Below are 26,201 nucleotides of genomic sequence, written 5' to 3'. Positions count from 1 at the left end.
GTGGTTGTAGCCTAGTTGTTGTGGGTGGTTCAGGTCTTGCAGTAGTTGGAGCTGGTGCAGTGGTGGACTTGTCCACTGGAGGGAGAACAGGTTTTTCTGTTGGTGTTGATGGCTCAATCAAGTCTAGAAGATAAAATAATATCCAAATTATGACAATGACCCTAAACATGGTTGTGTTTTTGACCAATATGAACTATAGAGTGAGTGACCCTTACCTGCACATCGCCCACGATGCAGAGATACATCATCTATAGTTACGTCGGACTGATCAGTGGTGCCTCTGTGGCCCTCGAAGATGATCTGAGATCAAAGTAAATTCATTCAGGGGAAAAATTCATAATAGCAAATTGATATATAACAAACAGGTAAAGTAAACACATTTTGTCAAAAGGACCTCTGGATGAATGAGCTAGTCTTTAAATGACAACATACAGGGTGGAAAAGGCCAGGGGCTACACCAAGACCAAGGTCACACCACTACCTGGAAAGGTCCAGTGGTCATCAGATCCACCTGAGCCCGTTGCCATGAGTCTCCCTGGTTGTTCTTCTTCCCCCACACCTTATCCACATAGCGGCCTTGGAGCAGGTAGACGTGCAGACCCATGGTCTCGGCCGAGCCAGACATGTGGTACCAGAACTGCAGACACTGAGGACCGGGGTCAGAACACTCAGAGCTGAGGAGGCGAGCCGTGTCTCCGTTAGACACACTGTTGGCCTCGATGTATAAGTAGTGACCAAATGGACCTGCCGATTATAGGTGAGAGTAGATTAGATAAGATTAGAGATGGGGTCACAGGGCCTCCTGAGTGGCGCAGACCCGGGTTTGATCCCGGGTGCTAAGAAGCGGTTAGGCGGGTCATGTTTCAGAGGACCATTGACCCAACCTTTGCCTCACAAGCCCATTGGGAAGTTGCAGCGATGAGACAAGATTGAAAAAGGGGGTAAAAAAAAGAAAAAAAGAGGTGGGGTCACATGAAATTCCTTTAGATTTAATTAGGGGTTCTAACAGCAATGGGACAGGTCAGATTGTTTATGTAAGGGTGGAGGTCTAACGATATAGCCATTGAGGTTAATTGAGCAAAAAGAATAGTTTAGTCTTTCAATCCAATTTGGACTTTCAGGTCCGTTGTTTGAGTTTCGGAGATTTAGCAACCATTACAATGCATTAAAAAGCATTGCAATGTCCAACAATAAGCATATTGGCGCACATTCAGGCGGTAGCCCCGACCGGGACTGAAACCTGGGTCCAGTGACTGTCAAGCCAAACACATCCTACGAACACCTACTTCCTTTTGTGTGGTCAGCTGATGGCCCAGTCATGGCAGTGGGGGTGGAGCCACTGTGCCTTGTCCAATCAAAAACGTCTGTCATAAGCTGGGTAAAAGCGCAGAGGTCCTGCTCGAAAGCGCAATCAAGGTTGCAGACTGAACGGGGAACATTAGGAACATTTGTAAATGTCAACATGAGTCTAAAATGTTAACATATCATTCTGAAACATCTTTCCATAAGAAAATGTGTCTATAGATGTTATGTACCTGGGTGTGGGGCAACTCCTCCATCAACTGAGGAAGGAACTGAAGCTCCACTAATACCACCAATCGAAGAACCTGCCAGAGGAAGAAAAGGAATGACATTGGTCATAAAGGGTGAACGTTTTCTTATCTGACATTCAGGGATTAGATAAAGTATGTGTCCCTATGATAATTAAAAACTCACCTGAGCATGATTCATAGTGGATGGAGACGTCATCAAATGCCACATCAGACCGAGGGTCAGAGCCTCGTATTCCCTCCATGATGATCTGAAACAGAGACATTTTGTGTTGGATGAAAAACAATCTCCCCTCTCTTTATAAAAATCACAATCTTTTCACACTAGTTAACCCTCTTAAACCTCTGTGACTTTCTCCTACCTTGAATGACCCATCGATTATAATATCCACTTCTGCCGGATACCATGTGGAGCCCTGGTTGTTGGCTTTGGACCACAGTTTTTTGTTTCTGTTGTGCTGGTCAAGCTGGTAGACATTGAGAGCCATGGCTGTGGCCTGTCCGTACATGTGGTACCAGAAGCGCAGGCAGTATTTGCCCGGCCCGTTTTGGCACTTAGGGCTCATCATACGGGCAGAGTCTCCGTGGTAAACACCGTCACCCTCAATGTACATGTAGGAGCCACCTGACCAACAAACACCGCAGACACACTTTAACATCACGACTCACAGCACATTAGCTCTGAAATGGCTTGCTTCCATGGTGTCTATGGTATCTTCTATGTAGACAGGTATTTACATATATATATAACTATCTGTACAAGTCGATAGGCTACAACCATGTATTGACGCATTCATTGAATAATGCATTCATTGAATAACAGTGACTGATGCACATTTGAACATTGAGATTGGATCTGGGTGTGTAAGATATTGGTCGTTTCAGATATTTTTTTCTCACAACCATGTAACCTCTCACCTCCTGTGGTATGGTCTTGGGTTGGCCCTGTGAGGTCAGATGGGGTTGGGCCTCTCAGTCTCCTCCAATCAAAACTGTCCTGAATAATTTGCTCCCACCCACACTCGCTCTTGTCAAAGTTGCAGTCTAGAGGACAAACTGTAGGAGGCAGAACCATAGAAAAAGCTGTCATCAAATGAACCAGATGGTATAAAAGGCATGGAAACGCTGCCATTGATCAATTTGATACAAAAATAATGTGGTCAAGGTTCTTACGTTCCTTGTCAGGTGGAGTAACTGGTGGTATTGTGGGAGGGCCAGGGAGACTATCTACAATGATAAGACAGACAGCAAGGTTTTTCACAGGAACACATTGGACAAGCCTCAGGTTCAGGTGGATGTGAGGGAGGGCAATGTAAGAGAAGTAGGGCGGAGGGGAGGAGGGAAAAAAGGGCAGGAATTAGGGATGAAAGAGGGGAAGGAAAAGAAAAATGGAGTAAGGAATGAAGGATCCAAGTTGAAGACTACAGCAAAAAGCTAAGTGTACGATGATGGATGGGGTGAGCAAACTCCATACAATCATGGTACGGTGTTCCTATTAGGATAGCCTCACCGTAGTAGTGGGTCCATAACCAAATATAAATTACATTAAAACCTGAAGATTGCCTCTAAACTCAATACATCCTCATCATTACGAAAACAACACCATCAAAAAACACTCACCACAGGCGGTGTTGTTCCACCAGGGAGGCAGGGTCACATTGGCCACTTCGCAGGTGGTCACATAGGACCTCAGGGAGTCACATGTCACATGCATGTTCCCGCCGGAGGCACAGTGGTCGGACATACAGCTGTCAATGTAGGGTGTGGGGTGGACGAAGGGGTGGCAGGGCTTAAAGGCTTCGCGCATCAGTTTGGAACACTCCCGGTAGCCCTGTTCGTCCAAATGAGAGTCACATGGTTGGGGGGCAGGGGGGGAGGCAACACATCTAGGGTAGAAGGGAAAGGAGAGGAGTTCAGTGGTGGACTGGATTTGTTCATAGAATAGTGTTGATGACACAACCCTGGTTCCGCATTTCAGATTATGCACCGGATATGGTCATTAACTATTAACCAAATTACCATTGTACGTTACCGTTATGGTTTAACAATTAACCCACTCACCGATCGTCTTCCGGACTATTCACTCTCCAGCTGTTGGCGAACGTGACCACGTTGGTCTCGGGTTTGGTGCCGTTAGGGGTCAGGAAGTCATCCCCCTGGTCATCGGAGTAGGTACCACAAAGGCCGCACATCTTACCCTTGTAGCGCTCGTCCAGCTGCAGGAAAAGCCTGCTCTGGTCGTCCAGCAGCATCCGAAGGCCAAAAGTCGTCTCCATGACAGTGTACTGCTTCTTCTTGTACAGCTTCACCTCGCCGTATGTGCCATTTACTGTAACAGGAAGATGCTGCCAAACATGGTTCACCTACAGTGGAGAGTAGGGAGCGTAGAGTAGAGTAAGGTAGAGTGGAGCCAAGTAAAATAGATGACAGTAGAACTGGACTGAATTAAATTGAATTGTTGTTGGAGTAATGTACAGTACCAGTCAAAAGTTTGGACACACCTACTCATTCAAGGGGTTTTCTTTATTTTTTACTATTTTCTACATTGTAGAAAAATAGTGAAGACATCAAAACTATGAAATAACACATATGGAATCATGTAGTAACCCAAAAACTGTTAAAAAAATCAAAATATATATTAAATTATTCAAAGTAGCCACCATTTGTCTTGATGACAGCTTTGCACACACTTGCCATTCTCTCAACCAGCTTCATGAGGTAGTCACCTGGAATGCATTTCAATTAACAGGTGTGCCTTGTTAAAAGTTAATTAATGCGTTTGGGACAATCAGTTGTGTTGTGACAAGGTTGGGGTGTTATACAGAAGATAGCCATATTTGGTAAAAGACCAAGTCCATATTATGGCAAGAACAGCTCAAATATGGCAAGAACAGCTCATCATTACTTCAAGGCATGAAGGTCATTCAATCCATAACATTTCAATAATTTTAAAAGTTTCTTCAAGTGCAGGCGCAAAAACCATCAAGTGCTATGATGAAACTGGCTCTCATGAGGACCGCCACAGGAAAGGAAGACCCAGAGTTACCTGTGCTGCAGAGGATAAGTTCATTAGAGTTACCAGCCTCAGAAATTGCAGCACAAACAAATGCTTCACAGAGTTCAAGTAACAGACATATCTCAACATCAACTGTTCAGAGGAGAATCAGGCCTTCATGGTTGAATTGCTGCAAAGAAACCACTAATAAGCGACACCAATAACAAGAAGAGACTTGCTTGGGCCAAGAAACACGAGCAAAGGACATTAGACGGGTGGAAATCTGTCCTTTGGTCCAATGAGTCCAAATTTGCTATTTTTGATTCCAACAGCCTTGTCTTTGTGAGATGGTAGTAGGTGAACGGATGATCTCTGCATGTGTGGTTCCCACCGTGAAGCATGGAGGAGGTGTGATGGTTTGGGGGTGCTTTACTGGTGACACTGTCAGTGATTTATTTAGAATTCAAGGCACACTTAACCAGCATTGCTACCACAACATTCTGCAGCAATTTGCCATCCCATCTGGTTAGAGCTTAGTGGGACTATCATTTGTTTTCAACAGAACAATGACCCAACACACCTCCAGGCTGTGTAATGGCTATTTCACCAAGAAGGAGAGTGGTGGAGTGCTGCATCAGATGACATGGCCTCCACAATCACCCGACTTCAAGTTGGAGTTGGACCGCAGAGTGAAGGAAAAGCAGCCAACAAGTGTGTAGCATATGTGGGAACGCCTTCAAGACTGTTGGAAAAGCATTCCAGGTGAAGCTGGTTGAGAGAATGCCAAGAGTGTGTTATATATGGGGGATACAATCTTCCCAGGTCTTCAGATTTTGCTGCGAGGATGCAGAGTCATTAGATCATTTATTTTGGTACTGTCCATATGTAGCTCGTTTTTGGTCACAGGTCCAGGAATGGCTGAAGAATTGCAACATTTACCAAGAGCTAACGCTGCAGATAGCAATACTGGGTGATTTGAAAAGTCATAGTCAATCGATCAATAATATAATCATTATTTTAGCAAAAATGTTTATCTTTAATTTACAATCTGTAGAAACTATGAGAATAGAAAAGTTCAGTACTTTTGTGAAACATCACAGCACAGTTGATAAATATATGTTTTAAGAGATATATGGGAGGGGCTGAATGGAGCTGATGGGTGGGACTAATAACAACAAGATAACCAATGTAAAACATACGGGGTATGTAAAATGTATATAGGTTCAGAACTTTTGTGAAATAGCACAGTTACAAATATATGGCAAATAGAAATCAAACTGGATGGACATCAGAAATAGAGGAAGGTCAGGACTAAAAACAAAGAAAATATAACTACTGTAAAAATAGATTGTGTCTGTAAAATGTATATAGTATGAATAAGCTGGAAGTAGAAGCCTAAGTGTTATTGTTGGTTAGTTTACTCCAATTGGGGGAGGGGTGGTAGGATTTGCAGGGAATAATAAAGGAAGGTATATTCTTAGAAAAAGTGAGTATATGTATATATGTACATGTGTATGTGTATATATGTGTATATGTATGAATGTTTATACAGTTGAAGTGGGAAGTTGACATGCACCTAGACTGGAGTCATTAAAACATTGTTTTTCAACCACTCCACAAATTTCTAGTTAACAAACTATGGTTTTGGCAAGTCGGTTAGGACATCTACTTTGTGCATGACACAAGTAATTTTTCCAACAATTGTTTACAGACATATTATTTCACATATAATTCACTGTATCACAATTCCAGTTCACTATTATTCTACAATGTAGAAAATAGTCAAAATAATGAAAAGCCTTTGAATGAGTAGGTGTGTCCAAACTTTTGACTGGTACTGTATGTCTCCACCATCTCACAGGACAAATTGTAGACACTAAAGTACACTGAATTGTCACAAATACAAATGAAGACATATAATGGATAGGCATAGTTAGATTCTGCACTACTAGTCTACATAACGTTTATTTGATCTGTCATGCCAAAGCAATACAGAACAGTGGGGAAGGCTAGTGGGAATCCAGTGGGTCAGCAATGCATGCTAATGTAATCACAACAAGTAAAGAAAGATTATTCACAATTTTGTAGTTTTCATGCTTACTGTGGCACTGTAGTTTTGCATCTTCACATGCAGACCGCTTGTCTCCAGAACCACTGCGCCCAGCTTGGCACTGCTCTCGTTTCTGGGGTTCCAGTTCTGGCCCGTCACTGAGAACTGGACAGGTGTGTCCCCGCCGCAAGTCTTGGCCAAGGTATAGCTGCAGCCCCCCTGGAAGGTGTATGCCTTGCCGTCAAAGGTGATGTAGTGGGGGTCTCCGTAGACGTGGCAGGTGGCCGGGCTGGAGAGGAAGCAACCGTTGACCCCCTCCTTGACCTTGCACACCTCGTCGGCCGCGCAGGAGGAAGCAGCACACTGGAGTCTGTCCCCACCCATACACTGGCACACACGATTACACTCACCTTCCATGAACGTCTCTCCTCTCTAGAAAAGGGTGAAGAAAAGAGTGATGAACACCAACATTCTCTGTGTGTGTGTTGTCTGTCTGTCTGTCTGTCTGTCTGTCTGTCTGTCTGTCTGTCTGTCTGTCTGTCTGTCTGTCTGTCTGTCTGTCTGTCTGTGTGTGTGTGTGTGTGTGTGTGTGTGTGTGTGTGTGTGTGTGTGTGTGTGTGTGTGTGTGTGTGTGTGTGTGTGTGTGTGTGTGTGTGTGTGTGTGTGTGTGTGTGTGAGTGTGTGTGTGTGTGTTAACATTCCCTACTTCATGGTGTTCTCCCTTTATCCAGCAGCCGCAGTCCTCTGCAGGTACACAACTCCCCCCGCTGAGCTTGAAGCCTGGGTCACACACACACCTCTCCTCACACCTCCCACACGCCCCTTGATTATCCATGCTGGAGCAGACCTCAGGGCAGCCCTTAGCACAGGCATTGTAGTGGCTGTTCGCACCACACTCCAGGGCTGGGGGAGGAAGAGAGAGAGAGATATGAGACAAAAGTCTGGTCATGGTGTAAAAGAGGGCTATCACCACCACCAACATCATCATTATCATCATCGTCATCATCATCAAGTTCTCTCCAACTTCACCAGTTAATAAGAGCAAACTGTTTACTACATAAGGAAGGTGAAAAGAGGAAACCATAAAACAACTTACGACACATAGTCGAGGTCCTCCAGGCTGGTACGAGCACCCCGGCCTTGAGACACATATCGGAGTAGGACTGCAGGGCTTCACACAGCACCTCTGGGTCACCATCCGCTCCACACATCTCCACCACACAGCTCCGGAAGTAGCTCTCTGCTCCCAGAACAGACTGGCAGCCAGAGAAAGGCCCATGCCTGGAGACCAGGGACCCACAGTATGGCTCGCTGGCATACTCCGCCTCCTCAGTTGGTTGACACTCAAGGGGGAGGACGGTCAAGTCACAGGCCTCGTTCTGCCAGTTCTGTCCGAATGTGGCAGAGTCTTCGGCCTCGGAACTGCCAGGTGTGTTGTAATCATCGTCTCTCAGGTGGTTGAAGTTCCCACACATGCCACAGACTTTACCGGAGTACGATACGGGAACGGTGATATGGACAGCACCGGCGTCGTCGTAGGATACAAAAAGGTTGAAGTTTGTCTCCACAGTGACGGAAGCGGCGTTGCCTTGGATGTTGACAGTGCCACCATTGAGGCTCAGAGGGAGTTTCCTCCAAATGCCATTGACCTGGAAACATGATACAGATTCGTGTGCTTGAAAGACTTTGGTCTTTCTTTGCCGTTCCCACATTTATGGTAGTATGTAGTAAATATTTACTGGATCAAGGTGTTCAATACTTTGGAATAGGGGACAAATTAATGCCCTAATGGCCCATAAAACTTTGAAAACCTGATAAGGTTTCATATTATTGTACATTGTTGTGTAACAGAACTTTGTACTCATCTGAACTTAGTTGTATTGTAAATACTTTTAAAGATATCAGTCAATGGAAACAGCAGATACAGTGAGCTCCAAAAGAATTGGGACAGTGACAGTGAAATGTTTTATTGTTTTGGCTCTGTACTTCAGCAGTTTGGATTTGCAATAATATAATGATTATGAGGGTATTTCATCAATATGGGATTAACTGTTTAGAAATTACAGCACTTTTTGTACATAGTCCCCATATTTTAGGGGACCAAAAGTATTGGGACAAATTCACTTCTATGTATTTTAGGGTAGTAAAAAGTGAAGTATTTGGTCCTATATTCATAGCACACAATGACTACATCAAGCTTGTGACTGTAAACATTTGTTGGATGCTTTTGCTGTTTGTTTTGATTGTGTTTCAGATGATTTTGTGCCCAATAGAAATTAATGGTAAATAATGTATTGTGTTATTTTGGAGTCACTTATATTGTAAATAATAATATAATATGTTTCTATACATTTCTACATTCTACATTGTGGATGCTACCATGATTACAGATATTCCTGAATGAATTGTGAATAATGATGATTGAGAGGGTCATTGGCATTATCTGCATAAATGGCTGCATATTTGCATTTCACAGGAGAGAAACACACCTTATCTGTGGCAATCTCAATGAAGAGATGTTCCCCCAGAAGTCCTGGGGTCACTGACACAAGGAGACGTGTGATGACTGATGAAAATGTGAATTGACTAAATTAATGTTACTGTGTGAATTAAATTGTCATGTTTGGTTTGTTTCAAGAGCTCATAAAGGGCTGCACATTTGGATATGTCTAACTGCATTGTATGTTTTCTGGTTGATGCATTTTTAAAGTGACTGGATTGAAATTGTATGTTGGGTTGATTGGTTATCAGGCACATTCCTGTTGTCTGGTCAGAACATTCCAATTCAATTGATTAGATTAGAATCTGGGTGTGTTGTTCCTGTGTTTTGTTTTCACTAGCAAAGAGCTCAGAAATGTTAGTTCAGGCTGGGGATGCGTTCCCGCTTGAATTTGGTTAAAAGGGCAGTGAATTCGCTCATACTTTGAGAACTTGCTACCAAGCTCCTGTGTGTATCAGATACACATCATTTCTTCTCTTATGGGTTATTCTGACCTGAAGACACGTGTAACAACTTTAAGTCTTAACCTATTGGTGATAGTTACTTACTCTGTGTTATTCTCTAATGTATCATGTATTTCATTTACACTGTAATTGTTGGATTGTCAATTATTTTGTGACTAATACATTCTAATTGTTGAATTGAGTAAATGCATTCCTCGTTTTACAGAGTAATTCTTTGATTGACTATAAGCCTATAATGTAATAGGTCTATTGATAGTGGTTATATAAACTAAACACATATCACATGCTTGGGTACCACCTTGACATCCCCGATCTTCTGGCCTCAATAACTTAATGCTAGAACATTGGTTGCCAGGATTAGCTATTTGAATCTAGTCTTAATAATTGCATAACGGTGCAAGTTAGACTTTATAGTCATACTGAGTCGGTGATGCAATGATTCGCTATCTTGCTATTTCCTCCAGAGACCCACAGGGCCTGTTGCATTCATTCACATCATATTGGAGTCAGAATGATGACTGTAGTTTAGTATTATTAAACAGAATTTCTACTTAATGGTTGGATAATTTTTATACATCTACATAATGGTGACCCCTCATCCTCAGTCGATGGGGATTTCCACCAACCTACAACCTTGTTATTGTAATTGTAATGTATTGTAATGTATATGTCTACATTTAGACCCAGTGACTTTGTTTAGCACTATTATGCAGTGACTCAATTACAAATAGCACGACTAAAGTCAGGATATTTTTCTGCGTCAAGATACATGTAACATTATAACGTGGTCAGTTGGAATTTGCAAGACTAAATCACATGTGAAAGTGATTATAACCAATAAACCATTATAACTTCAATGTAACAACCTACAAGTTACTCACCATGACCCGGTGGTTTTGTCTCTTATACAGGGAGACCCTGAGGTTCTCCACTTCCACCTTGACCTGCTGAACAGCAGACACGGAGGAGTTCCCTCTCAGCTCATTCTTCACCTCCACACTGAAGTGGGACAGGGGTGTCTCAGAGGGCGCGCACACCCGGGTCAGGACGTAGGTACAGGGTCCCACGAAGCGGAAGTTGGCCCCGTCAAAGGTGCTGTAGTGGGGGTTGCTGTGGACAGTACAGGTCCCTGAGAGAGAGAGAGAGAGAGAGAGAGAGAGAGAGGGAGAAAATGTAAAAATGTTAATACACTATTCTGTGTTTTGGCTTTTAATAAAGGTGTGTCTTTCTCCAAAGTTACTGTAGCAAGAAATTGGGGGTGTGGATGACACTGGAATTAAGGACGTGAACTGCACACAAGTGTAGCCTATAAGCCAGACTGATGAATAGGTTGCTAGTTCTACTGACAAAACCCATTTCTCCTTTTGCAATCATTGTGTTGTTTGAAAAAAAAACAGCAAAACAATGCTAAGCATTATTTGTTTTTAAAACTATTTCGCACCTGCATCTGTCCTGGTAACTGATGAGCTGTCACCTTCAATGCTGAAGGAAGAAAAACAACATCAGGATCAAATCAAAACATTGGAAGAGAAATGGATATCAAAGTAGAACACGTTGTTTGCCTGTCAATACATCAACATCCTAACCTCGATGTCATGGTGCTATTGGAGAACAAGTTGCAAACAAAAGTTCAGCATTAGTATTATTAATACTAACGTGGACATAATAAGGACTTAGACAGTATTCATAGAAGTGAGAAGACTGAGATGCAGCCAGAGAGAGAGAGAGAGAGAGGGGAGGGAAGAGGGGGCAGAAAAGAGACACACAAACACATAGAGCCCCAGTGTCCGATACCTATGCCAAGGCAGATGGATGGATGGATGGATGGATGGAGGAAGGGAGGGAGGAAGGAAGGGAGGGAGGGAGGAAGGGAGTGTGTTGTAGGAGAAGGGAAAGTGATAGAGTGAGAGAGAGTAACTAAAAGTATGTTAGATGCTAGACATTAGACCAAGAGATACAGTATGATAGTGAGACCCACCTTGCGTTGGTTCCTGCCTGTAGCAGGCAGAGGAGAGCTGCTGTAGCCACCAACCCAGTGTAGGTGCCTCCTAGCATGGCTGTTCTCCTTGCTGTGGTCCCTTATGGAGGCTAGAGATAAAACACTGTTTGCACTCGTTGTACAGAGAGAGTGGAGAGTACTGAGTCTTCGAGTTTTGTCAGGTCTCACTCGGATTCTGACTGGGAAGAGGAGAGCAGGCAGGCTTTTATAAGGGGGAAGCACACACCTGATAAGGTAAAACCCAGAGCAGTGGGCGGGTAAAGTAGAAAATGGGGGTGGTCAGGTGTATGGCGTGAAACAGACATTGAATTGACGAATTGATTGAGAAACAGTTACTATAAAGTGTGTCAGTCTCCAGGTCAGGGATTTAGTATAGGATCAAAGCTATGACATGGCTAGTAGACTACGCCACGCTGATTAGAGATTGATGATAATCAAAAGATGCTGTTTTATTATGCTTTTTTTCCACTTCTTAGGAGATAGGACCATAGAAAAATCACAAGGAAAAAGTGAGGACAATCACTGAGATACATTTTTTATAGAATTAATTAAAAATGTACTTATTGATAAGATCAAGAGTGGAAGTGAGGGGAAATTCAGGGGAATCGGGTTCTGGGAGTGAATTTACGGTAGTAAAATTGTGCTTTTTAAAGTAAATTCAAGGATTATACATTGGTGGGTTCCCAGAGTGACCCCCCCCCCATTTCCACGCCTGGCTTAGACATTTTTCTATTGGAAAACTACATTGCTAAAGTTAGTTTATTTGCTTATTTCGGACACCTGCTAACTTGCAGTGTATTTGAGGTTTAGAAAAGGCTTCTAAAATTGGTCATTTCCATTTAGAAATGTCAGACTTGATTTTCCCTAACGAAAAATGTATCAACGCCTATAAAAATGTCAATTTATTATAATCCACATAATAATTTACGTTTCCCGTTGCTGCAGGATAATTTTTCTGCTCTAGCAAACTGGCTCAAATTAGGATCCTACATCTGTTGTCACACCCTGACCATAGTTTACTTTGTATATTTCTATGTTGTGGTTGGTCAGGGTGTGATCTGAGTGGGCATTCTATGTTACATGTCTAGTTTGTCTAGTTCTATGTTCGGCCTGATATGGTTCTCAATCAGAGGCAGGTGTTCGTCATTGTCTCTGATTGGGAACCATATTTAGGTAGCCTGGGTTTCACTGTGTGTTTGTGGGTGATTGTTCCTGTCTATGTGTTTTCACCAGATAGGGCTGTTTAGGTTTTCGTTACGTTCTTTATTTTGTAGTGTTTGTATTAATTCGTGTTTTACGTTTGGTTATTAAAACATGGATCGCAATCTACACGCTGCATTTTGGTCCGACTCTCCTTCTCATACAGAAAACCGTTACAGAATCACCCACCACCAACGGACCAAGCAGCGTGTCAACAGGCAGCAACAGCAGCGTAAAGAGGAATGGACATGGGAGGACGTTATGGACAGCAGGAGTATGGACTATACTACTTGGGAGGAGATCGACAGGTGGGCGGCCGACCCAGGGAGAGTGCCGGAGCCCGCCTGGGATTCGCTGGAGCAGTGCGAGGAAGGTTATCGTAGAATGGAGGCGGTGAAAGCAGAGAGGCGCTGGTATGAGAAGGCAGCACGGCGACGCGGATGGAAGCCCGAGAGGCAGCCCCAAAAATGTCTTGGGGGGGGGGGCTAACAGGGAGTCTGGCTACGCCAGGTAGGAAACCTGGACAGACTCCCTGTGCTTACCGGGGGGCTAGAGAGACCGGACAGGCACCGTGTTATGCAGTGGTGCGCACGGTGTCTCCAGTGCAGGTGCATAGCCCGGTGCGGTATATTCCAGCTCTGCGTGTCGGCCGGGCTAGATTGAGCGTCGAGCCTAATGCCATGAAGCCGGCTCTACGCAGCTGGTCCCCAGTGCGTCTCCTTGGGCCGGGTTACATGGCACCCAGGTAAGGTTGGGCAGGCTCGGTGCTCAAGAGCTCCAGTGCGCCTGCACGGTCCGGTTTTTCCAGTACCACCTCCACACCCCAGCCCTCCGGTAGCAGCTCCCCGCACCAGGCTTCCTGTGAGTGTCCTCGGCCCAGTACCACCAGTGCCAGCACCACGCATCAGGCCTACAGTGCGCCTCGCCTGTCCAGCGCTGCCAGAGCCTTCCTCCTCTTCAGCGCTGTCGGAGTCTCCCGCCTGTTTAGCGCTGTTAGAGCCTTCCTTCTCTACAGCGCTGCCGGAGTCTCCCGCCTGTTCAGAACTGCCAGTTTGCAAGGAGCTGCCAGTTTGCAAGGAGCTGCCAGTTTGCAAGGAGCTGCCAGTTTGCAAGGAGCTGCCAGTTTGCAAGGAGCTGCCAGTTTGCAAGGAGCTGCCAGTTTGCATTGAGCTGCCAGTTTGCATTGAGCTGCCAGTCTGCATAGAGCTGCCAGTCTGCATAGAGCTGCCAGTCTGCATAGAGCTGCCAGTCTGCATAGAGCTGCCAGTCTGCATAGAGCTGCCAGTCTGCAGGGAGCTGCCAGTCTGCAAGGGGCCGCCAGAGCTGCCAGTCTGCAGGATGCCGCCAGAGCTGCCAGTCTGCAAGGAGCCGCCAGAGCTGCCAGTCTGCAAGGAGCCGCCAGAGCTGCCAGTCTGCAAGGAGCCGCCAGAGCTGCCAGTCTGCAAGGAGCCGCCAGAGCTGCCAGTCTGCAAGGAGCCGCCAGAGCTGCCAGTCTGCAAGGAGCCGCCAGAGCTGCCAGTCTGCAAGGAGCCGCCAGAGCTGCCAGTCTGCAAGGAGCCGCCAGAGCTGCCAGTCTGCAAGGAGCCGCCAGAGCTGCCAGTCTGCAAGGAGCCGCCAGAGCTGCCAGTCTGCAAGGAGCCGCCAGAGCTGCCAGTCTGCAAGGAGCCGCCAGAGCTGCCAGTCTGCAAGGAGCCGCCAGGGCCGCCAGTCTGCATGGAGCCGCCAGGGCCGCCAGTCAGCATGGAGCAGCCAGGGCCGCCAGTCAGCATGGAGCAGCCAGGGCCGCCAGTCAGCATGGAGCAGCCAGGGCCGCCAGTCAGCATGGAGCAGCCAGGGCCGCCAGTCAGCATGGAGCAGCCAGGGCCGCCAGTCAGCATGGAGCAGCCAGGGCCGCCCGTCAGCATGGAGCAGCCAGGGCCGCCCGTCAGCATGGAGCAGCCAGGCCGCCCGTCAGCATGGAGCAGCCAGGGCCGCCCGTCAGCATGGAGCAGCCAGGGCCGCCAGTCAGCATGGAGCAGCCAGGGCCGCCAGTCAGCATGGAGCAGCCAGAGCCGCCAGTCAGCATGGAGCAGCCAGAGCTGCCAGTCAGCATGGAGCAGCCAGAGCTGCCAGTCAGCATGGAGCAGCCAGAGCTGCCAGTCAGCATGGAGCAGCCAGAGCTGTCAGTCAGCATGGAGCAGCCAGTCAGCATGGAGCAGCCAGAGCTGCCAGTCAGCATGGGGCAGCCAATCAGCATGGAACAGCCAGAGCTGCCAGTCAACCAGACTCTTCCAGATCTGCCAGTCGACCAGACTCTTCCAGATCTGCCAGTCGACCAGACTCTTCCAGATCTGCCAGTCGACCAGACTCTTCCAGATCTGCCAGTCGACCAGACTCTTCCAGATCTGCCAGTCGACCAGACTCTTCCAGATCTGCCAGTCGACCAGACTCTTCCAGATCTGCCAGTCGACCAGACTCTTCCAGATCTGCCAGTCGACCAGACTCTTCCAGATCTGCCAGTCGACCAGACTCTTCTAGATCTGCCAGTCGACCAGACTCTTCCAGATCTGCCAGTCGACCAGACTCTTCCAGATTCTCCAGTCAGCCAGGATCTGCTAGATCCAACTATCTGCCTGGGCTTCCTCTCAGTGCTGAGCTTCCTCTCAGTGCTGAGCTTCCTCTCAGTGCTGAGCTACCCATCAGTCCCGAGCTACCTCTGTCCCGAGCTGTCCCTCTGTCCCGAGCGGTCATTAAGGAGGGTAACCTATCTAGGGACGCTAAGGAGGTGGACTAAAACGATTATGGAGTGGGGTCCACGTCCAGCGCCAGAGCCGCCACCGCGGACAGATGCCCACCCAGACCCTCCCCTATAGGTTCAGGTTTTGCGGCCGGAGTCCGCACCTTGGGGGGGGGGGGTACTGTCACACCCTGACCATAGTTTACTTTGTATATTTCTATGCTGTGTTTGGTCAGGGTGTGATCTGAGTGGGCATTCTATGTTACATGTCTAGTTTGTCTAGTTCTATGTTCGGCCTGATATGGTTTTCAATCAGAGGCAGGTGTTCGTCATTGTCTCTGATTGGGAACCATATTTAGGTAGCCTGGGTTTCACTGTTTTTGTTGGTGATTGTTCCTGTCTATGTGTTTTCACCCGATAGGGCTGTTTAGGTTTTCGTTACGTTCATTACGTTCTTTATTTTGTAGTGTTTGTATTAATTCGTGTTTTACGTTTGGTTATTAAAACATGGATCGCAATCTACACGCTGCATTTTGGTCCGACTCTCCTTCTCATACAGAAAACCGTTACATCTGTACTATATAACAGTTCAGAATGTGAAATACTCCAGGTTGTTGACATGCACTATAACATGTATCATATTAGCCACTTCCTCCTCAATGAAAACTTAATCTGTAATCCAGGGACTACAAATGGAAATGAGCCTTTAAGCTAAATTGCACATTTACAGAAGATACATGTGCATTCATTAAAGTCGAGTCAAGTAAGAGTAAAGCAAAGTAAAGTTCAGTGACTTCTAGGAGGAATAATATTATGTGACAGAGTGTTCATGACAATCATTAGGGTGGCAGGTGGCCTAGCGGCGGCTAAGAGTGTTGTGCCAGTAACCGGAAGTTCGCTGGTTTGAATATCTGAGCCGACAGGGTGAAAAATCTGTTGCAAGGCTCTTACTACTCTATTGATCTATGCATTCTTATCTATCTGAAGAGGGTGGCACTACCCTTTAAAACCATGCAAACCTGCTGCTAGCCAGATAACAATGCACCCATAAGGGATTACAATTACAACAAAAGCACATTAAGGGAACTGTGATATGAAATGAATAATGGCACACCTTACGAAAAAAGATTGCAGTATAATTGCTGTTGTTCTACAATTACTGCGTCCAAAATACCCCAGTCGACTGCAGTCAGTGTACTTTTACTGCAGTTTCATACTTTTATGTAAGGGACTAATCTGATTGATAATATGTTCCCATATGTCATATAGTAAAGTATTCGTGGAGTATCAATAACTCTCTTGACGAAATGTCCTGAGCATACGGGTTAGGCTGAAGATCTGTAAGCTATAAAAGCAGATTACTGTTGGAAATCATTCATTTTATATCGACAAAATGGCAATGGACATTTAAACACTTGGTCAAAATACTATTTTCTAACGTGTGTCATTACATATTTATACATTAATTTATCCATATATTTATCCATATGGTACTTACACATAGGGCTATATCAATATCACATGCACAATGAACAAAGTTACCAAGTGTTTGCCTGTAATAATATAAAAGCCTACTTTCCCCCCCCCCATCTAAAGTGACTGGTGACTCAACGTACTTCCGCATTGTCTTTGTACGGATGTACTATTGTACTGTTTGTTGCTACTTGGCTACTTGCCAAATGTTTTCGATGTTTACTCTTAATAACTATTTAATGAATATCTGCATTTAACAAGTTTCCCAAGGTCTTCGTTTTTTCCTCACACGACTTTTTCACCCTGGACGCGTTATCTGGACATAAATCTGCAGGACCTCCTCCAGCCCCCCCCCCGTAGGCAATTTAAGTGTAGGAAAGGATGATAAAGCGTCTGTGACACCAGTAAATACAGGTAGTAGTGCACAGTCCCTGAAGTCCGACCACTTTCTCATGGCTTCTGGAAAGAAATGCTGTCTGCACGCTCAACCGGTGTAGCTCATTCAGCGGATAGAAACTGTCAGACGATTTCCCCCACTAAGCAACGAGTCGAAGTCAGAGCCCGAGCCTTTGCAGGTCTCTCCACCGGTTATGTGCAATAGTGGTGCACGGGTCAGCTGTTTGTTCACCCGCAATCACTATTAACCCATCCGCAACCGCCCGACTGCATTTGATAAAGTGAAAATCTGAGGCCCGTACCCAACCCTAACACGCAAATACCGGTATAGAAAATGCGCTATATGCTACAGTCAAAGACAGCAGAACGATTGAGATGTTTCTGCTTCTAATTCCCGACACATTGGTAGGCTATGTGTTAGTAAACTTGTCTATACTTAGATACATGTAGTTTTTCTTTTGCCATTATATGTTGCTCTAGAAGACTAAATAAACCCTTTATCCACAGAATAATGTAATAGATCGATAGAATGAATGCTTTAATCTAGTTGACATTGGGACAGTTTTCTCTCTCATCTTTCACGGAGCAAAGGCGTTTCGGGACTGGGGAGAAAATACAACAAGGCAACAGAAAAAGTCAGTTTTATCGGTTGTAATGAAAAAGAAAGCTGTGAAAACGACCCAACGTGTTTCTGATAAGATTTCAGTTCGGCTTCAACGCATATTTTATTTTAATTAATTTTTTATTTAACCTTTATTTAACTAGGCAAGTCAGTTAAGAACAATTTCTTATTTTATGTGTAGGAAAAATGTGATTGAAATACAATCAGCTTTAATGTTGCTTTTATGATGAAGATAGAAGCTCTGCAGATGGTATCTAACTGAGCATTACCTTCTATCAAGATGCAGAAATAAATGAATCATATTTCTCCACTCCTGTTCCCAAATCCACATTTTGCCTGCATTTGGTGTATCAATATACTACAATAAATGCTTAATTCTGCCGGAGTTATTATTAATGTGAGAGGTTATAGACCTACAGTCAGTGTCCAGATTTCAGTTTCCATTCAACCAATCTAAACAGTAGGTTACAGCTCCCTTGATGTGCTATAGGCCTATTTGAAGTCCTGTCTTGTGACTATTGAATTTGTATTGCGCCTCACAATCATCACACATACAGTTGAAGTCGGAAGTTTACATACACTTAGGTGTACTTAGGTAGAACAAAATCACTTCCATAGTTAGTCTTGCATAGTTTGTTTTGTTTTGGTATGTTGCACTAAAAGTGGCTAATATTGCGTTGATTCGATCACAATTCCCACAGTAAAAGGAAACGTTGATAGTGTTAACTAACGGGGAAAACTCTAGAAAGTTGAGTGAAGTTCAATCTCGTTCTTCTCTGTGCGTGCTCATATTTCTTCTGCTGGCATTCCCGGGGGAGATTCCCACACACGCGCAGTTTAGAAGGAACATTAGGTAAGGGGTCTGAGCCATTGAAGCCTCCCACCATTAGCTCTGACAAATTGAAAACCCTAGTCAATGGCGACTCTTCTACCCGCAATATTAGGCTTTAAAAGAATCATCCAGCGATCATACACTGTTTACCAGGGTGCAGGGCTACTGACGTAAAAGCTAATCTGAAGATGGTGCTGGCTGAGGCTAAAACTGGCGAGTGTAGATGGTATAGGGATGTTGTGGGAGGTCCAGTGTAAACACAAACTCACTTCCTTGACAACTTCCTTTACAACAGCTCTGCGCTGCTCTGTGAAGTGCAAGAAGTATGAACGCCCTGACAGAGGACATACAGTATGTTGTAAATGTTGCATGGCCAATGCAGATGTCGGATTGACCATACAAAGCCTTCAATTTAGCAAGAAAGATGTGTTGGCATCGAGCAATTGTCTTTGGCCCCCTCCCGGTTAGGGGGAGTGATGAGCTCTACATCAGATTTACACAACTCAATCGGTGATTGAAAACTGTTTTCTGCCCATCCCAAAATATAGAATTTATAGATAACTGGCCCTCTTTCTGGGACTCCCCCACAAACGGGACCAAGCCTGACCTACTGAGGAGAGACAGACTCCATCCATCTGGAGGGGTGATCTCATCTTATCTATCACCATACACAGGGCTCTAACTCCTCTAGCTCTACAATGAGATAGGGTGCAGGCCAGGCAGCAGGCTGTTAGCCAGCTTTCCAGCTTGGTGGTGTATGCCAGTAGCACAGTCAGTATAGTCAGCTCAGCTTTCCCCATTGAGACTGTGTCTGTGTCTCGATCTAGTTCTGGCAAAACGAAACATGCCGGTGTTCGCCTTAGCAATCTCTCTAAAATAAAGACCTCCTCCATTCCTGTCATTATTAATATAGACTGTGATAATATCTCACATCTCAAAATAGGACTACTTAATGTTAGATCCCTCACTTCCAAGGCAGCCATAGTCAAATAACTAATCACTGATCATAACCATAGTGATTGGCCTGACTGAAACATGGCTCGAGAATTTACTTTCTTAAATGAGGCCTCTCCTCCTGGTTACACTAGTGACCAAAGGAAGAGGTGTTTCTAACATTTACAACAGCACATTTCAATTTACAAAAAAAAAGACTGCATTTTCATCTTTTGAGCTTTTAGTCATAAAATCTTTGCAGCCTACTCAATCACTTTTTATAGCTACTGTTTACAGGCCTCCTGGGCCATATACATCATTCCTCACTGAGTTCCCTGAATTCCTATCGGACCTCGTAGTCATGGCAGATAACGTTCACATTTTTGGTGACTTCAATATTCACATGGAAAAGTCCACAGACCCACTCCAAAAGGCTTTCGGAGCCATCATTGACTCGGGAGGGTTTTGCCACAGTCATACCCTGGATCTAGTTTTGTCCCGTAGAATAAATATCGGGGATCTAAATGTTTACAACCTGATTTGAGGAGAAGAAAAACAATCCTAAATGTGTTTTTGATACTGTTGCAAAGCTAACTAAAAAGCAGCATTCCCCAAGTGAGGATGGCCTTCACTTCAGCAGTGATGAATTCATGAACTTCTTAGACGAAAAGATCATGATCATTAGAAAACAAATTACGGGATCAATGGAGACCCTCAAGTTTTTTTTAATCCTGTATCTCTCGACACATTCACTAAAATAGTCATGGCCTCTAAACCTTCCAGCTGCCTACTGGACCCTATTCCAACTTAATTACTGAAAGAGCTACTTCTGTGCTTTGCCCTCCTATGTGCACCAAACTCACTAAAAGTGGCAGTAATAAAGCCTCTCCTGAAAAAGCCAAACCTTGACACAGAAAATGTTAAAAAGCTATTGGCCTATATCGAACTATCGGCCTATTCATCTCAAATATTTTAGAGAAAGTTGTTGTGCAGTAACTCACTGCCTTCCTGAATACAAATAATGTATACAACACGCTCCAGTCTGGTTTTATACCCCATCATAGGTACTGAGACTGCACTGTGGTAAATTATCTTTTGATGGCGTCAGACCAAGGCTCTGCATCTGTCCTCATGTTCCTTAACCTTAGTGCTGCTTTCAACACCATCAATCACCAAATTCTTTTGGAGAGATTGGAAACCTTAATTGGTCTACACGGACAAGTTCTTGCCTGGTTTAGATCTTATCTGTCCGAAAGATATCAGTTTGTCTCTGTGGATGGTTTGTCCTCTGACAAATCAATGGTAAGTTTTGGTGTTCCAAGGTTTCATTTTAGGACCATTATTGTTTTCACTATATATCTCTTGATGGTGTAATTTGGAAACATAATGTCAACTTTCACTGCTATGCGGACGACACACAGCTATACATTTCAATGAAACATGTTGAAGCTCCAAAATTTCCTACCCTGCAAGTTTGTGTTTCAGCAAAAATCTAAAACATTTTGTCCAATAATGATGCAGAAAAGCGAATCTGTGCTTTTGTTTCTTCTAGATTATACTACTGCAATGCTCTACTCTCTGGCTACCCGGATAAAGCATTAAATATACTTCAGTTAGTGCTAAAATTCGGCTGCTAGAATCTTGACCAGAAAGAAAAAATGTGAACATATTACTACCGTCCTAGCCTCTCTACACTGGCTTCCTGTTAAGGCTAGGGCTGATTTCAAGGTTTTACTGCTAACCTACAAGCATAACATGGACTACGTATCTATGCGATTTGGTCCTGACGTACATACCTACACGTACGCTACGGTCACACAACGCTGGCCTCCTAATAGTCCCTAAAGCAAACAGGCAGGGCTTTCTCCTACAGAGCTAAATTCAGTAAAGACTTAAAAGTCTCTACTTTTAAGACTTTACTGAAGATTCATCACTTCAGTAGGTCCTATGATTAAGTGTAGTCTGGCCCAGGGGTGTGAAAGTGAATGGCAAGTCACTGGAGTGACGAAATGTCCTTGCTGTCTCTGCCTGAAAGGCTCCTCTCTCTCCCCGGTCTCCACTGGGATTCTTTGCCTCTGACCCTATTATGGGGGCTGGCTTACTAGTGCTCTTCCAAGCTGTCCCTAGGAGGGGTGCGTCATGTTGTGCCAGGCATTTTCCGCTATACTCGGCTTGAGTGAGTTGAATCACTGACGTGATCTTCCTGTTCTGTTTTGCGGCCCCTCAGGCTCGTGCGGTGACAGAGATCTTCGTGGGCTATACTCAGCCATGTCTCAGGGTAGTAAGTTGGTGGTCTGTTGATATCCCTGTAGTTGTGGGGGCTGTGCTATTGCAAAGTGGGCGGGGTTATATCCTGCCTGGTTGGTGCTGCCACAGTGTCCCCCAACCCCCCCTGTCTCAGCCTCCAGTATCAATGCTGCAATAGTCTATTCCCGGGGGGCTAGGGTCGGTCTGTTATATCTGGTGAAATTCTCCTGTCTTATATGGTGTCCTGTGTCAACTTAAGTATGCTCCCTCTAATTATTCTCTGTCTCTGTCTCTGTCTCTGTCTCTGTCTCTGTCTCTGTCTCTCTCTGTCTCTCTCTCTCTCTCTCTCTCTCTCTCTCTCTCTCGCTCTCTCTCTCTCTCTCTCTCTCTCTCTCTCTCTCTCTCTCAATACAAACAAATATTGACACTGTTCTTAACTGCTCCATTGATAACATGTGTGTGTTGGCGTCTCAGAGAGAGAGAGAGCCTGATTTGACTGTATGTACAGTATAAGAATCAATGAAATCTATAATGGTTCTCAACAGATGGATCACAGATTATCTACACATCCCTTTTAGGTGTGTCCTCCTCAGGAATTTATCAGAATACATTCCAGCATCTTAATGGGGCCTGGCTGCATTTTTCTGTAGTTTGGAGCCTAATGGTTGCTAAGGCATGCCAACACATTGTTGGTTGTAAGGAACAGTAGCATGTTAAAATAGTACAGCAAGAGAGCATGATATTTTAAATCTAGAACATTCTCTTTTGACTGTGTTCTACCTGCATGAGACCACTTAGATCTGTTGGTCATTGGAACCACGTAACAATTTAGTTTCTATTTTGTAATTATGATATTGTCAATATAGCCAATTAATTATTCACCTCCTATTTTACTACTGGATTTGGGCCATGGATTGACGGTAAAACGGACAAATCTTGCCCTTTGCCCAGTCTTAATGCCTTGGAAGGGTGTTGGCTGTCAATCGATATGGGTCTTGAACCGTCTTCTCAGTCTCTTTATCAAGTTATAAAGTCGACCTAGCAAATCAGGTGGAGGGCACTCTGATGACTGTATGACGCAAATTCTCATGCATGAAGTGTGGACCAGACTGGAAATAAGGATAATTGATTATTGTTATTATTATTGTTATTGGTGTCAGGAAGTGAGCCACTAATGTGAGCTACATTTCTTATCCATTACTAATTGGTGCAGCACAGAAATGTAAGGAAAGCTTTGACTGTACAGATACAGTATGTTTCTGCTGCGTGGTATGGTTTTAGATGGGGTTACAGTCTTTGAAATATAATTGTGAGGTATGCGTACCGAAATTATTTGTATTAATTATACTGTCTCTGATTAATTAGTCCCTCTAGCAAACATTCATAGTTTCTGATATGAAATTAAATGAAAGCTCAAAAGTACATACTGTTTTTACAATATCTTACAAATGATTCTGCCCATTAATCTGAATCTATTCCTCTGAATAAAAATGTTTAAGATACAATTACTGTTATGTAAGTGTGAAACTGAATATCGAATCAATTGATAACCCAAAATGAAGTCTCATCATGATCATATTGATCAGTTAATTTGTGTTTACATTTTGTAATTTTAGTGCACTATTTTTGTATTAGGGCTGGATTCAATCCATCGAGGAATATCAGCGTTACAACTCAATAGAAATGTAATGGCAATGGCGTTCATTCCCGGTTAACACTGCATGCTCAATTGGAAATTACCTATACATTTTAACGTGGATCTTCTGCAATATTTCTGCAATACGGATTGAATCCAGCCCTTAATCGTGATTAATCGCATTGTCTGAAAACATAAAAAATACTGAAAACCTTGTAAATGCATAATCTAAAAACAACAATGTGATGTCAGAAGATAGAACAGTGCACTCCAGTAAGACGAAGGGTGGGGGGTGGGTGGGGGGTCTGTGCATATTTGCAAACAACAGCTGGTGTACGAAATCTAAACAAGTCTCTAGATTTTGCTCGCCTGAAGTAGAGTATATTGTGCTAAATTGCTGCCACACTACTTGCCTAGAAAGTTTTCAGCTATACTTTTCGTGGCTGTTTATTTACCACCACAGACAGATGCTGGCACTAAGACCGCACTCAGTCAGCTGTATAAGGAAGTAAGCAAACAGGAAACCACTCACCCAGTGGCGGCACTCCTAGTGGCTGGAGACTTTAATGCAGAGAAACTTAAATCAGTTCTACCAAATATCTATCAACAGGTTAAATGTGCACCCAGAGGGGAAAAAAAAATCTAGATCACCTGTACTCCACACACAGAGACGCGTACAAAGCTCTCCCTCGCCCTCCATTTGGTAAATCCGACCACAACTCTATTCTCCTGATTCCTGCTTACAAGCTACAATTAGAGCAGGAAGCACCAGTGACTCTGTCTATAAAAAAGTGGTCAGATGAAGCAGATGCTAAACTACAATACTGTTTCGCTATCACAGACTGGAACATGTTCCAGGATTCTTCCGATGGCATTGAGGAGTACACCACATCAGTCACTGGCTTTATCAATAAGTGCATCGAGGACGTCGTCCCCACAGTGATTGTACGTACATACCCCAACCAGAAGCCATGGATTACAAGCAACATTCGCACTGAGCTAAAGGGTAGAGCTGCCGCTTTCAAGGTCCGGGACTCTAACCCGAAGGCTTACAAGAAATCCTGCTATGCCCTGCGACGAACCATCAAACAGGCAAAACATCAATACAGGGCTAAGACTGAATTACACTACACCGGCTTTGACACTCGTCTTATGTGACAGGGCTTGCAAACTATTACAGACTACAAAGGGAAGCACAGCCGCGAGCTGCCCAGTGACATGAGCCTACCAGACGAGTTAAATCACTTCTATGTTTGTTTCGAGGCAAACAACACTGAGGCATGCATGAGAGCATCAGCTGTTCTGGATGACTGTGTGATCACGCTCTCCGTAGCTGACATGAGTAAGGCGTTTAAACAGGTCAACATACACAAGGCTGCGGGGCCAGACGGATTACCAGGACGTGTGCTCCGGGCATGTGCTGACCAACTGGCAGGTGTCTTCACTGATATTTTCAACATGTCCCTAATTGAGTCTGTAATACCAACATGTTTCAAGCAGACCACCATAGTCCCTGTGCCCAAGAACACAAAGGCAACCTGCCTAAATGACTACAGACCTGTAGCACTCACGTCCGTAGCCATGAAGTGCTTTTTAAGGTTGGTAATGGCTCACATCAACACCATTATCCCAGAAACCCTAGACCCATTCCAATTTGCATACCGCCCAAACAGATCCACAGATGATGCAATCTCTATTGCACTTCACACGGCTCTTTCCCACCTGGACAAAATTAACACTTATGTGAGAATGCTATTCATTGACTACAGCTCAGCTCACCATAGTACCCTCAAAGCTCATCACTAAGCTAAAGATCCTGGGACTAAACACCTACCTCTGCAACTGGATCCTGGACTTCCTGACAGGCCGCCCCCAGGTGGTGAGGGTAGGTAGCAACACATCTGCCATGCTGATCCTCGGAGCTCCACAGGGGTGCATGCTCAGTCCCCTCCTGTATTCCCTGTTCACCCACGACTGCATGGCAAGGCACGACTCCAACACCAGTAGGCCTGATCACCGACAACGACGAGACAGCCTATAGGGAGGAGGTCAGAGACCTGGCCGGGTGGTGCCAGAATAACAACCTATCCCTCAATGTAACCAAGACTAAGGAGATGATTGTGGACTACAGGAAAAGGAGGACCGAGCACACCCCCATTCTCATCGACGGGGCTGTAGTGGAGCAGGTTGAGAGCTTCAAGTTCCTTGGTGTCCACATCAACAACAAACTAGAATGGTCCAAACACACCAAGACATTCGTGCAGAGGGCACGGCAAAGCCTATTCCCCCTCAGGAAACTACAAAGATTTGGCATGGGTCCTGAGATCCTCAAAAGGTTCTACAACTGTAACTTCGAGAGCATCCTGATTGGTTGCATCACTGCCTGGTACGGCAATTGCTCGGCCTCTGACCGCAAGGCACTACAGAGGGTAGTGAGTACAGCCCAGTACATCACTGAGGTTAAGCTGCCTGCCATCCAGGACCTCTACCCCAGGCGGTGTCAGAGGAAGGCCCTAAAAATTGTCAAAGACCCCAGCCACCCCAGTCATAGACTGTTCTCTCTACTACCGCATGGCAAGCGGTACCGG

The 26,201-nt window shown here is 44.7% G+C and overlaps 1 protein-coding gene across 1 annotated transcript in view; it reads right to left on the bottom strand.

Moving 5' to 3' along the window:
- The window catches only part of LOC139376025 (zonadhesin-like), a 209,505-nt gene that overhangs the window by 6,640 nt on the left and 176,664 nt on the right, over positions 1-26,201 (bottom strand). The window contains exons 2-18 of the mRNA XM_071118104.1: positions 11,538-11,737; positions 11,001-11,041; positions 10,441-10,688; positions 7,692-8,244; positions 7,302-7,498; positions 6,647-7,027; positions 3,612-3,913; positions 3,171-3,436; positions 2,724-2,777; positions 2,469-2,606; positions 1,913-2,175; positions 1,717-1,801; positions 1,536-1,607; positions 1,287-1,424; positions 482-744; positions 216-300; positions 54-123 (exon numbers count right to left, since the gene is read on the bottom strand). Coding sequence (XP_070974205.1) covers positions 54-123; positions 216-300; positions 482-744; positions 1,287-1,424; positions 1,536-1,607; positions 1,717-1,801; positions 1,913-2,175; positions 2,469-2,606; positions 2,724-2,777; positions 3,171-3,436; positions 3,612-3,913; positions 6,647-7,027; positions 7,302-7,498; positions 7,692-8,244; positions 10,441-10,688; positions 11,001-11,041; positions 11,538-11,614 — 3,233 coding nt within the window. The 5' untranslated portion in view covers positions 11,615-11,737. The remainder of the gene's footprint in view (positions 1-53; positions 124-215; positions 301-481; positions 745-1,286; positions 1,425-1,535; positions 1,608-1,716; positions 1,802-1,912; positions 2,176-2,468; positions 2,607-2,723; positions 2,778-3,170; positions 3,437-3,611; positions 3,914-6,646; positions 7,028-7,301; positions 7,499-7,691; positions 8,245-10,440; positions 10,689-11,000; positions 11,042-11,537; positions 11,738-26,201) is intronic.

The sequence above is a fragment of the Oncorhynchus clarkii genome, chromosome 20 (assembly GCF_045791955.1).
Source record: "Oncorhynchus clarkii lewisi isolate Uvic-CL-2024 chromosome 20, UVic_Ocla_1.0, whole genome shotgun sequence".
Classification (NCBI taxonomy): domain Eukaryota; kingdom Metazoa; phylum Chordata; class Actinopteri; order Salmoniformes; family Salmonidae; genus Oncorhynchus; species Oncorhynchus clarkii.
Note: the sequence above shows the minus strand (reverse complement) of the source record. Positions and strands in the feature narration are given on the sequence as shown.